Source organism: Mytilus trossulus, chromosome 2 (assembly GCF_036588685.1).
Source record: "Mytilus trossulus isolate FHL-02 chromosome 2, PNRI_Mtr1.1.1.hap1, whole genome shotgun sequence".
In the NCBI taxonomy this organism is placed as follows: domain Eukaryota; kingdom Metazoa; phylum Mollusca; class Bivalvia; order Mytilida; family Mytilidae; genus Mytilus; species Mytilus trossulus.
The window spans coordinates 2,194,700-2,208,695 of record NC_086374.1 but is presented as its reverse complement, the minus strand read 5'-3'; the positions used below and the strand labels follow the sequence as shown (position 1 = coordinate 2,208,695).

Genomic DNA, 13,996 nt, shown 5'->3' with positions numbered 1-13,996 from the left:
TATAACTATTAATTATTTTTTACTTGGATTCCGTATCATAAATCATAATATAAAAAAGAAAATGCGGTATGATTGCCAATGAGACAACCGTCCATAAGAGATCAAAATGACACAGCTATTAACAAATATAGGCCACCATATGGCCTTCAACAATAAGCAAAGCCAATACCACAAAGTCGGCTATAAAAAGCACCGAAATGACAATGTAAACCAATTCAAACGAGAAAATTAACGGCCTTATTTATATAAAAAAAAGGAATGTATTTCTTATTTTATTAAAAATATTTTATGGGGTTTCTTTATATAAGATACGGACTTGAACATTGCATTATATGGGGGCACCCATCAGGTATTTCCAACTGTGACCTCCAAAACCAATTGTTAAACTTTTCTATCGCTCCATTTTTAATCTATTAATGTACTATGGACCTTCTATTTCGAATTTTTTGTAAAAATATTTTTGATGTTTCTCTATCTAAAATACGGACTTTGTCATAACCTTATATTGGGCGTACCTATTTTATATCCACAACTTCCTTCAGACACTTGTCATAACTTAATGAATATTTTTCAGATTCCTTATCATTTAATTCAATTGTGTACCTCTTATTTTGGTTTTTCGAAAAAATCATCAGTTTTTTATTTCCATGATATGGACTTTTCCACTACCTTATTGGATGGTACCCGCTTACTATACGCAACTTTCAAAAACTTACCATATACCAATACTAGTATTAATAAAAGTTTAAACTTTCTCATATTCGTTATTAAATGATGCCCCTGTGCACCTATAATTTAGTTTTTCTGGTGGTTAATTTTTTCCCAAAACATGGACTATAGAAGTGGCGGGGTATAATTTCGTTAATTCTTTCCTCAATACCTAAATTTTTTAAACAAAGCTTTCTCTATCTATTTTTTGTCATTTTAAAAGAGACATGCTTGATGTATGTAATCACCAATTGGTCAACGGTAGACGGTGTAAATAGTCTTAAAAATGTAATAGTTAAACAGATAACTGCAACGACACACTAATACAAAGTCCACAAGCGAATCATCTATTGCTTTTTAGGCATTTGATTTTAAGTAAGACTGACGGAACAAAAATATAATTATTTTGCCGTCTACAAAAATCATCAGAAATATATTTGTATTGTCTGATGAAAGAAATTACACGTTATAGTTCCATGGACACAATCATAAATTATATCACATAGACACGTCTATACCTTCAAATTGCCGTTGTTTTTCAGTCGAGGTCGTTAAAAACTTCCTTTTGTTGTTGTTTTTTTCTTCAAAATCACGACTGGTCATACAGACAAAAAATCTGAAATCGCTACTAGAATACAGTCAGTTTTAGACTGATCGTACAGTAATTTATTTTGGGATCCTCAATGAAAACATATTTTTTATTTGAAATACGAACATTCTACTTAAATACGGTAGGAATATTGAAACAGTATATATTTTACTGTAAACTGATGCAAATATTTGCAATAAAAGATTATTTGCTTTGTACTACGAGAGCAAAACTGTCAATCGATTTCACTTTTTTCTATGAAGTTGGTGTGATGCACGCGTATATTTTATATTCTACTGCATGTTTTTGTTACAGTTACTGATATTTATGATGTTGTACATACATTTAAGATGTGCAAAGCACTTTATAGATATAGGAATAAACAAATGATGAGAAAAAGCTCCAAAACAAAACCGTTCTGTTAGCCAGTTTGAAATCCTCGCTTCGAAAATCGCGACTTCCGGATAGCGTACAGAATAGTATCTACACTGTGATACTGATACATATAAGATAAGAGATAAATTGAGAAACATAAAAGACAAAATACTGTTATACAATAACTGTTATATAAGGCCATGCAGGACAGAACAGAAAATACAAATGATAACTATAATTAAGATATACCACTCAAAATAAGTATATATTCCCTTTCTTTTTTCTTCTACCGAATACGGGAGTAGACTCCTTAGTATATTTGTGGATAACTTGCATTTATCATCTTTGAACTCAGTTCTCCTTATTTTCCGATTTTAAGATAAATACTTTCCCAATCATTAGTTCTAAAGAAAACCAACTGAAAATAAAGATATCGATAATATGACATCAAAGGCAAATCAGTCTCTTGGATTTATTAGTAGAAACCTTAAAAAAAAACTTAACTAAAGTTAAAACTCATGCAGCTTTTGTCCCACCAAAGTTACAGTACTGCTCAACCGTTTGGAATCCACATCAATAACATCATTTCATATATTAAAAAAGTTCAGAGAAGAGCAGCAAGCTTCTCGTGCAACTGCTTCCATAATACCAGCTCAGTTTCTGAAATGAAGACTGACTTAAATTGTTCCTCACTTGAAATTAAGCGTTCAAGTTACAAACTTGCTTTCTTTTACTAAATTATGCATGATGATGTAAGTGTTGTAGTCCCTACATTTAACCTTTTGATCCCACTTGACAATAGAACCAGACATGATTTAACCAATATTTATTTACATCGGCTAAAGACAGTTATAAATATTCTTTTCATCCATGTTCAACGGGTATAAATTGGAATCATCTGCCATAAAATAATATGGTGTCATGCAGTATGTGTACTCGGATCGAGACATGGACTCAAGAGTATTATATCAGAATCTGCTCTAATCCATTTGATCTATCCCTAACTTTTTTTGTTCTCAAATGTATATAGTATATAGACATCATTGCCCGGGGAATAGTCCCAGTATTAATAAGGATCGCTAGAAATTGAAAGAAGAATAAAGGCACTGAGAAAGGCAGAAAAATGGCCACTGCCAAGACTCTATGAAGAATCCAAGAAGAAAACTTGTAATTCCCGATAAAAAAAAAGGCCTGTATCAATTAGGAATATGACAGTTGTCATCCATTCGTTTGACTGTGTTTGAGCTTTTCAGTTTGCTATTTCATGATTAGGGACTGTCCGTTTTGAATTTTCCCCGGAGTTCAGTATTTTTGTGATTTTACTTTTGGCAGTGGCTATTTTGCCGGCTCTTATCAAAATGTCTTAATCCAAGCCGACAAAATAGGCTATTTCTATAGAAATGGCTATTTGACCGGCACCACTAACAATAAAGTGAATTTTTCACGTTGCTCAGCCATGGCAGGTTCTGGAAAAATATATAGATGACATTATTGGTAAGCGGAAGTCCAGTGGCGAATCCAGAAATTTCCATCATGAGAGAGGGCCCCCTGAAAAACCCTCTAAATCCGCCTTTGAGTCCTGGTCAATTAAAAGACATTTTTTTAACACATCTGACCCCCCCCCCCACAAACACACACAAACATTTGCAATTCAAATTACTGGCTATTATTTAAAAAGCAAGTTTGATTAAATATTTTAGATTTGTGAAGCTACTGATGATCTGATTGACTTTGTTATATATATTGTGTAATATTTTATCAAGTTTATGATGCAATTGAGATTTTTAACTTTTAATTTTCATTATAGGTCTATAACACAATGTATGTGAAGTTAGCAGCCGGTTCGTTATTTATATATAACACGCACTAAAATCTGAGATTTTATTCTTACATGTAGCATTAGACTGTCACTGACTGATTTTACAAATAATAGCAACTGCATGTTATATATGATTTTATTGCAATAAATGGATGCTTGAAATGTTTTTAAAAAAAATACACGTGTCTCAAATGATGTAACTTTAGCTGTTTGCTTATTTGAGTTCATTTAACAATTGGTGCATCAGTAATTATTTGAGTTCTTTTAAGTTGACTCAGGAACATACATATTAGATATACTGTTCTCAGGTTGACTGCACATTTTCATAGTACTTTTCTAATGTAAATATTTTATCAAATTTCCACGTGCAAATTTCACTCCGAGTTCACTATTCACAAAGAACCTACAAATTAACAAATTCATCATATTGTACTGAGGTGCTGGCAAAATAGCAATTTCTATAGAAATAGGCTATTTTGCCTGTTTGAATAAGGATATTTTAATTAGAGCCGGCAAAATAGCCACTGCCTTTTAGAATCCTTTTAGTTTACTACATTTTTTAGTATTCGAATACGCCCTTTCCGTATTGCTCAACATTACCTTCCCGACTTGACTTTGTGGTTTATTGATTGGTCACTCGGAACATATCAATTTTTTCCGAATGGACGGCGATGGATAATTTTCAGATACTGCCAGATGACATTATTTTGTTGATTTTCTCACATTTAAGCTCAGGAAGGCTTTGTATTTTAAGTAAAGTCAGCAAGCGATTCCAAAGACTTGTACAGGATCGAAGTCTAGTCAGGTTATTCACCAGTAGTATCGATATACTCTTAGTCAAAAATCTCATCACACACTACAAATATTTTTTTTCCATCATGATTCATGTCTTAATATTAATATTAATATTAATAAATTGATATGTAGTCCTTTTATATACAAACCAGCATTATACCTATTTAGTAACTTTAATATGGCGTGTCAATCTATATATGGCCTGTTGGAAAAACTTTTCTTTAGGGCGTAGTGATGCTGTAGCTGTCATTAGTGAATGGAGCGTTTGTCGTTGTAATGTATTTTACTTCTATGTGTTTATATTGATTGCTCTGTATCATGTATTTTTCATTCATGAGTGTATAGAGCATTTGGCAGGTTTTGTCGAGTTTGTCACTATTAATGTATTTCACTTCTTTGTGCTTAGCTTATGTTTATTGCACTGTAATAGGGTGTTTATTGGGGTACAAAAATGTGCCTTCATCAAGTTCATGACGAACAATGCAAAAGTTTTCACCAAATCAAATGATAATAACAATGATTTTTGGTGTATTACGATGATTGTGCATTTGGATCTCCTGTAGTCCGAGATTACTCTGACGTCAAACGGCTGTTTTTCAGACTGACGGACTTGAAATTATATAAATGGGACATCAATCTCTTCATTTTTCATTTATCTCTTCATTTATGTAAGTTTCACCTACCTGCAAACTTGAAATTTTCTATATTTTAACAGTTTTCACAGAAACCCATTGATTTCTGCATTTAGACTTTCACTTTCAAATGGACATCAACAAGAGAGTTTGTGGTCTGGAGACTCAAAATATGCAAATATTTATATTTTTCACCTCCTTTATCATGTTTATAGGAGATGAGTATGAAGCATTTAGTTCCAACCACGTTACAATCGGAAGCTCTCAAATATTTAGATAACTTGCATCGTAAATGAGCGAGGTGTTACATTATGGTCATTTGCATAAATCATCACTGTTTTCTCATGGTCACATGATAAACTTGAAAATGAAAGGCAAAATGCATTGAAGAGATTGATGGCCGATTTATATAATTCCAAGGCTGTCAGTAGGCACCAGAAGCGACGAAGCAGCCCATCTATTTTGGGTGGGCAAATATCCACGTATAAATTACATAAACAAACAACAACTATTTATTCATTTGGAGGATTTCAAATTTGTAAGTTTGGTATTATACAAGAACCATGGTACTTTCTGGGTTGTGTCTTTAAAAAAACCCATGACCTATCAATAATCAACACAACAATATATTAGAAGGATAACCTAAAACACAAATTTTATTTTGTCTAACTATGTACTGTAAAGGCAGAAATTAATGTGAGCATATATTATTGTGATTTTGTCATTTAAGACTTAAATATGCGATTTTAATTTTTACGTTTTTGAGAAATTTCATATTTACTTTGTATATATATCAATTATTTCGAAATGCCAGTTTAAATTATTGCGTTTACTCTGTCGCATTTTTCGCAATAATAAAAACATTGCATTAATTTCTGAAATTACAGTATATATGTTTATCCTATAAATTTTTTAAAGGACTGTTACTGTTCTAGTTTAAACCAGTGTGATCACTGAAGTATAGAAAATAAACATGTTTCACTTTTTTCTAATTAAATAGTTTAAATCTTTAATCAATCTCAAATCTTAACCATAGTTATACAAAACTTTTTCAAACAGTAATAAAGATCAATGACAATTGGACAATGTAAAACATTGTAAACCTAAGTTTAATGTGCAAGCATGATTTATTTTAAAAATAAATTATGTCTCTAAAATTTGTAATCATCAAGTAATCATATAAATGTAATCTAAAAGTAATCTAAAAGTAATCATGATTACACCTGTTTTTTGCAATGTAATCGATTACATTCCGATTACTTGTAATCAGAAAATGAATGATTACTGATTACATGTGATTACATGACAAAATGTAATCGATTACAGCTGATTACGATTACTGATTACGATTACCCCATGTCTGCTGTTACATGAAGACATCATTGTACTTCATTACTGAACAGTCTAGGAATGCTACCCAAAGATATAATTATTTGAAAGTCTGAAAATTTGTGTTTTTATTTTAGGTCATCAACATTTGAAGAATGTTACAACATTACAGATGACATGCTTCTGGATTATGGTGCAAATAGTTATCCTCATGTAGAATGTCTAAATCTTGCCAATTGTTACTGGTTCAAAAGCAGATCAATAGAATGGGTTACCAGTAAATGCAGACAATTGACAGAGCTATATTTAGTTGGAATTAATTTGACATCCAAAAAAATTTGTAAGATTCTTGGATCTTTACCAAAACTAGAAAAGTTTTCATTCACAACACAAAATATTCATGAATTTGATGAAGAAGTCAATAGTGTGACAGAAGCTCAAAGGACGATCGGTAATCTGAAACACATTACAATTCACTTTGAAGTTCAAGAATCAACAAGAACTGATGTAGCAATATCGGTAGAAATAATACATAAAATTTCCTCCTTTTTTGAACATTGTAACAGACTGGAATCGTTGCACGTTCTTGGTCAGCCAAACATAGGTGGTAGAATTCCTAGGCTACTGGTTCAACCAAATGTAGTCAAACTGGAAAACTTGAAACATTTACAACACCTTTCATTAAACTGTGCAATTGATGCCGCAGCTCGGATGTTTTACTATGGTGCTTTATTTTCAATTGCCAAATTGAAAAACCTTCAGTTAAAAACTATTTTAAATCCATCAGCAAACTTTGAAAATCAGTCTCAGTTCTGTTCTTCGTTTTGGCAATCCCACAGATCTCTGGAAAACTTGGATCTGTCAAACATTTGTCTGCACAAGATTTTCACTGAGGATTGTGATGTTTTGGAAGTGAAGCCTCACTTACAATATCTGAACTTAGCTAATACACATGTCCAAGGTGTTAATATATCACTAACATCAATAGCCTCATCCTGTCCAAATATACACAGTCTAAACTTAATGAGCAGTAAACTAATGAACAAATGGACAATATTAGGAAGAGAGGTATGTGTATAATACTGTCTACCCAGATGTTTGTTAAATAATGTTGTCTAAAACATACTGACTCATTATTATGTGTGGGATACTTATTTTATGGAATGCAACGGTAAAGGTCACTTAGGTGAACAATTGAATTTGTTAGTTTTTAACAAAAAACAGATTTTTTATAATATAAAAAAGAAGATGTGGTATGATTGCCAATGAGACAACTATCCACAAAAGACCAAAATGACACAGACATTAACAACTATAGGTCACCGTACAGCCTTCAACAATGAGTAAAGCCGATACAGCATAGTTAGCTATAACATGCCCCGATTATAAGACAATGTAAAACAATTCAAACCAGAAAACTAACAGCCTTATGTAAAAAAAAAAAATATTAAAAAATATGTAACACATAAACAAACGATAAGCTCATTTAACATCATTTCATGTTAAATGAATTTGTTAAAAGAGCTTAAATTTGAATTGGGTATTAATGAATAATACATTTACCTTAAAGTCCTAGAAAAAAAGTGAAACTATACAATGAAGTTAATGCTTTATGACATGTATGATATAGGATTGGAAATGAATTTGATGTAAAGAAGGTTCTGCTGTTGTTTTTTCTATGGTCGGGTTGTTGTCTCTTTGACACATTCCCCATTTCCATTCTCAATTTTATACATGTACTGATTATTGGTTTGTCTACTGAAAAATATTTATAAACTGTACTTTTAATGATATAAATGTATTTTCAGAAGGTATTTTAAGTTTTCTTAATCTGAACCATAATTCTTTAATTGAAACAAAGGTCTATTTTTCAATAACCATTATAAGCAAAGGGTGAACTTAATTTGGTCTATGGAATACATGTAATGTTAACATGATGATGTCTGTCTTAGCACGATTTATATGACCTTGATCTCTTCATGCTGTTGCCTTGTCAATTTAATTATTTTCAATCAAAGTTATACCACCAAAAGAATGGTCTTGCTTTTTATGTGCTTTTACCTGTTCTATAAATACTTTTACCTGTTGCTACACATGTATTAATTATCACTTTACATTTCAGGAATTTGATGTAAATGGATTCCGTGCCCTTGTAAGGTCATGTAATCAGTTATCTCATATCAACCTAAGTGGTATACATGTACATTGTCATAATATCACGTCAGAAATCTGCAGGTGCTTGTCACAGTTAAAAGGTAAAAAGTCATAATATACAATCATATTGTTAAAACTGCGAGGTGATCTATGGTTGCTTACATCATTTTGACTCTGGTGGTGAGTTGTCTCATTGGCAATCATACCTCATCTCCTCATTTTTTATGGGAAATTATGAAGGTCAGTACTAACATTTGATCATGCTTTAATGACTATTGACAACTGTTGACTTATCCTGATGAAACAATTACAAGTTAGCATTTCTTGGTATGATTATAAAGCTAAATAAATGTTAATACAAAAAATTCATTATATTCATCGATGAATTCAGTAAAGTTTTGTCTTGAATTGTGATTTTACCAAAAAGTACTTAATTTTATACAGTAATACACATTTGTACAAGTTAAGATAAGTCAGTTTCAAAAGTAAACATATCATGATTTATTGAATGTTTTCTTAAACAGGTTTAACGTCTCTATCCCTGTCTCCATGCTGTCTCCATGTGGAACATCATAAAGAAAGCGGGGCACAGAAGAGGCCAGCTGAGGGTCCTTCTCATGGTAGCAAGAAAAGACGACTAGCTGCATCAACTAATGTTTTACAAGTAAATGTTGTGTTAATTAATAATTTTCCAGAGGAAGACTGGTTATTTCTTCCCTGCACTCTTAGCTTCCTCCACAAATAAAAACTCGCCATATAACTACAAGTTATAAAAGTGGCATTAAACCCCACCAATCAATCATGTAAACAATTTATAAAAGGATGGTTAATTTTTATAACCCTTGTTATAATACCTTTGTTGATTGGGTTGTTACCTTTTACAGTAATTATAATTCTGTCATCAATGATAACATCTGCAAGTATGAATAAATCATTCCATCATACATAATCAAATTTAATTTTCATTTCCATATTTGCTGCTAAAATATTTGGCATACTTTTTTATCTTTTGAAAATTGGTATTCTTCACCTCGTCCTGCTAAACAAGTCACTAGACATTATTTTAAATGTGGATGTATGGAAGTGAAATTATCTCACAATCCCATGCTTTTAATCATTTGAAGGTTTTCAATATTATTTGTTTGTGTATTACCTGACAGCAAAGGATTATTTCTCTTGTCTTAAATATATCACTTTCTGTTTCATACTTTGTTAATTTGCATCCCTGAAAATTGCTAGACAGATTGCAATCAAATTTGTACAGATTCATCAACTAGACATGAAAATGTGTAACTTCCATTTTATTTTAATCTGAATAAATCTATGAGGTTTCTCAAACTAAAACCTGTATTTCTCAGTTTCTGCTTACATCTTTATACTTGAATACTGTAAATTCAGAAATTATTGCAATGTTTTTATTTTTGAGAAAAAAATGCGACAGGGTTATAATCCCAATAATTTAAACTCGCATTTTGAAATATTTTATATGAATAAAAAAGGATTTTTCTCAAAATCGCAAAAAATTTAAATCGCATTTGAGTCTAAAATGACAAAATCACAATAATAAGTGCATGCAATAATTTCTGAATTTACAGTACATTTTGGATAAATCAGGCAACATCTTATTTGGATGACTCTCAGATTTTACTTACAATTTATCAAAATTTATAACATGTACATTTGTAGTATGATGTAATTGATAAAGATAACCTTCATTGAAATCAATGGAAGTTCACACTGAAAGTACTTGTTGTAAGTTATGTTGTTTTATTTTAGGCCAGTACTTCCAGTAGTGGTAATTCAGATTCAGAAGAGAAATGGACCAAAGGTTTAGGACTAATTGTTAAAGGTTGTCCCAAGGTGACAAAGTTTGAGCTGATAAATGGTGGACTAAAACAAACTGTGATACAATCAGGCAAATCTAAGCCTGCTCCAAGTGAATATAAACCTTGGTAATTATCCTGGAAGTTTTCATTTCAATTGTTAAATGACCAATTAGATTGGCCATTCTATTTTTAATGTGAAAAGTTGGTGTTATACCTATGTTTATTACTTTGATTTTTCTGCTGTCAATTGGTACATAAATACATGTATGTACAATTATAATAAAGAATACTCCCTGAAACACATGCATATGATATGTCAGTGAGACAGTAAGGCAGCAATATATGGTATTTAACAAGAGAAAAATGTTTATACCATGTCAACCATGTTAATATTTTAAATTATATAAATATAGATTGAAAAGAAACATTCTGATAATTGGAATTGATCTTGATAACTTGAAAATATTTTAGAAATTATTTTTTGTTACTGGTCTTTCATGACGGCAGATACACTCCTATGTATATCAGGATGGAAATTCTTTAATACTTGTATATTTATTTCAGTTCCGAGTCTTTCATGACGGCAGATACACTCCTATGTATATCAGGATGGAAACACCTCAGATTTCTCCAGTTGGCCGGGATTCATAGTATGTCTATTTACTTTATATATTACATTCAACCCAATTGCTAGCATCTTTATATTCTTGCCATCACATGGTTATTTAACAAGATATCATTTAGATGCATATTAAGTTTGTTATCAGCTGTCTTTCTTTTCCAGTATTAATAGAAAGTAAAAAAAATCTATAAACTGCAATTAAATATGTCAACACCAAACTTCTTTGAGACAAATAAATTGTGCTGAGTTTACAAGGGTTATATATTGAATATGTTTCTATTTTATGCATTGTACAGTTCAGAGGTTATTTTCAATGTAATAATTTTACTATTTTTGTTTGTTTTAGGTGCAATATCAGGTGTGAGTTTGGTTGTCATAGCAAAGGAATGTAAACATCTTCAGCAACTCCATCTAGCTTATCTTGGACTGACAGCGCATTGTATGTACATCAGTCAGCTCTGTCAGGCCTTCCCATACATGGAAGCTTTAAAAGATTTTAGGTAAGTTTAAAAGGGTTACCTTTAATATGTAACAAATTTACAAATCTATAACGAATTTGACAAGAAAAGGGAACAAACCATGGGCAGAATTTTGACTTGCAAGGACAACAGTATCAATCTGAACAGTTGTACATAACCATTTTTAAGTAATCAAAAACACAGCATATATAAAAACCAATATTTTAAAACACGACAAAGTTGATTGATGCAAGCATTATATTTATTTATTTTTAAGTTTGTAAAATTGTCCTGTGATTTGATTAATATAAATATCCAAGGACCTGTTTCTTACAGTTATAAAAGATCCATGAAAAACTTATTTGTTGCAAAAATAAGTCGGATACAGATTTCAAATATTAAATATTCAACATTTGCACTTTTCATTTCTATATAATAAGGAACACTCTTGTTATATTTTAGATTGGAGCATTCTTATCTTTCAATCGACAAGACATTCTGTACTTCACTATCTAAATGCAAGACCCTAGAGAGGTTCTGTGTGGTGTCAAAAAATGGCATCATAGACAGTTCTGCAGTGGAGTATTTGATGGAAAAGGTAATTCAAGGGAATTGTGTTATTGCTTTAATTTGATATCCATTGGTGAAATTAGCCATTACTGAAGTTTTAAAATTGTCAGTGTTTAATTATTTCCTCTAACAATGAGGTTAATATGTGACATATCATTCTTTCCATATGTTTGTTGTTTAACCAGTTAAGGTTACCTTTTGTGTTAAACCTTTGGTCCAAACAAACACAAGCTCAAAGAGAAATGAAATTATTTAAAAAAAAAATGGTATTCAATCCTTTTTAACATAAATTTATTTTAACCAAGATTATATAGTATGAACTATTCTGGTTAACACATTCATCCAACCCTTGTTTACAGGTGGAATCTTTGGTGGTTGTTCAGTTATTTACAGATGCCACACAGTCTTTATGTAAAAAACTACAGAAATCACTGAAAGACAGGTATGTAGGTATTGTAATTATCTCCCTTGTATAAGTAAGAAGGTAAAGATATTGTGATTATCTCCCTTGTATAGGTAAGTAGGAATCTTGATTATCCCCCTTACATTATTAACAAGGTATTTTGATTATTTTCCTAAAAAATGTAGCTAGGCATTTTATTTATTTCCCTTATATGTGTTAGTAGGTCTAGGTATTGTGATTACCTCCCTTACATAGGTTAGTAGGAATTGTGATTATCTCCCTTGCATTGGTAACAAGGTATTGTGATTATTTTCCTTAAAAATGTAGCTAGGTATTGTATTTATCTCCTTTATATAAGTAAAAAGGTACAGCTATGATGATTATCTCCCCTACATAGATTAGAAAAAATCTTGATTATCTCCCTTACTCCCTTACATTGGTAACAAGGTATTGTGATTATTTTTCTTAAATATGTAGCAGCAGCTGAGATGAAAAAAACATTTTCTCTTTTGTCTTATTGTTTACAGATATACTAAAATAATGATGTAAACAACATACCAGATTGTGACCTCTAAAAATTCAACTTTAAAGTTCTTGGCATACAGTCATCTCAATCAACATTATTATAATGCTTTATATTTACAGATATGAATCTGTCCGTCCAGCTCTTAGTTTGGCCATATGGCCATTGTTTGACGAGAATGCAGCATACGTTATGAAGAATATACCCAGAAAACACCTAGAAGAAATGACGATATTTAATTCAAGGATTTGTCAACAACCACCTAATTTTAATTGGTGATTTGTCAAAATTAAAAATATATTAAAAAAATTAATTATAATATTACTGGTGTTGCATTTTTATCAACAAGACTATACACAAAAGGACAAGATACTTCAACCTACACAATAATGATTATGTTTCAATTCAGGATAAAGTTTAACAAGTCTAGAATATTTGAAATATAGATGAGTTGTTAGGGGTCTATGTCTGTCTGATGTGTAATAATGCCTCGTCATCATACATGTTAAAGATTCAGAATGAGGTCTTTTTCTGAGTTTCTATATATGGAAGGTCAACACTACTGTAAATCCAGGAACTATTGTGAGCATTTATTATTGTGATTGTTTGACAATCAACACAAATCAAAGTTTAACTGGAATTTAGGTATTACAAGATACAAACAATACTTTCAAATTTAAGCTACCAGTTTTGTTTTTGTGACATTGATTTCTACCCTATTTCCCCCCTAATGAAGTATGCAAATATTTTTGAATTTACATTATTTGCTAATGTGGATAGGATGATGATGATATGTGGATGTTTCATGTCCAGCTATACTGTCTGGATATTGCGGATGGGAAAAACCTATTTTACATACAAGTGTCTGTTTGTCGTTTGGCCTTCATTTTACTCCAACTTCGTTATTGTTGCTGGTACAGAGTATCAGGTTGTGCTGCTAGCATGGCTGTGTGTATTGCCACTTTCGTTTTTGAGTTGATGACGGGCGATGTGTGTGGTGGTGTGCGCAGTAGGTCTGGGTCGTTGATGTCAAACCCATCATCAAAGTCGATCCTACTGCGCTTGCCTCTATCTTGGCAGGCCATTTTAGGATGTAAGGACTGGTGACAATATCCTTAGTGGATTGGATGCAGAGTATATGTCATTTTATATGTATATGTCAATTTCAAGATCAAGTGGTGAGATTGAGGTCT

The 13,996-nt window shown here is 31.5% G+C and overlaps 1 protein-coding gene across 1 annotated transcript; it reads left to right on the top strand.

Moving 5' to 3' along the window:
* Nucleotides 1-4,076: 4,076 nt before the first annotated feature.
* On the top strand, nt 4,077-13,106 carry LOC134706242 (F-box/LRR-repeat protein 18-like). The gene is made up of 10 exons (XM_063565005.1): nt 4,077-4,296; nt 6,385-7,315; nt 8,370-8,502; nt 8,926-9,065; nt 10,178-10,353; nt 10,792-10,877; nt 11,196-11,349; nt 11,770-11,905; nt 12,237-12,319; nt 12,926-13,106. Exons 1-10 carry the CDS (start codon nt 4,163-4,165, stop codon nt 13,080-13,082), a joined length of 2,130 nt encoding a protein of 709 aa, XP_063421075.1. The 5' UTR covers nt 4,077-4,162; the 3' UTR covers nt 13,083-13,106.
* Nucleotides 13,107-13,996: the final 890 nt, after the last annotated feature.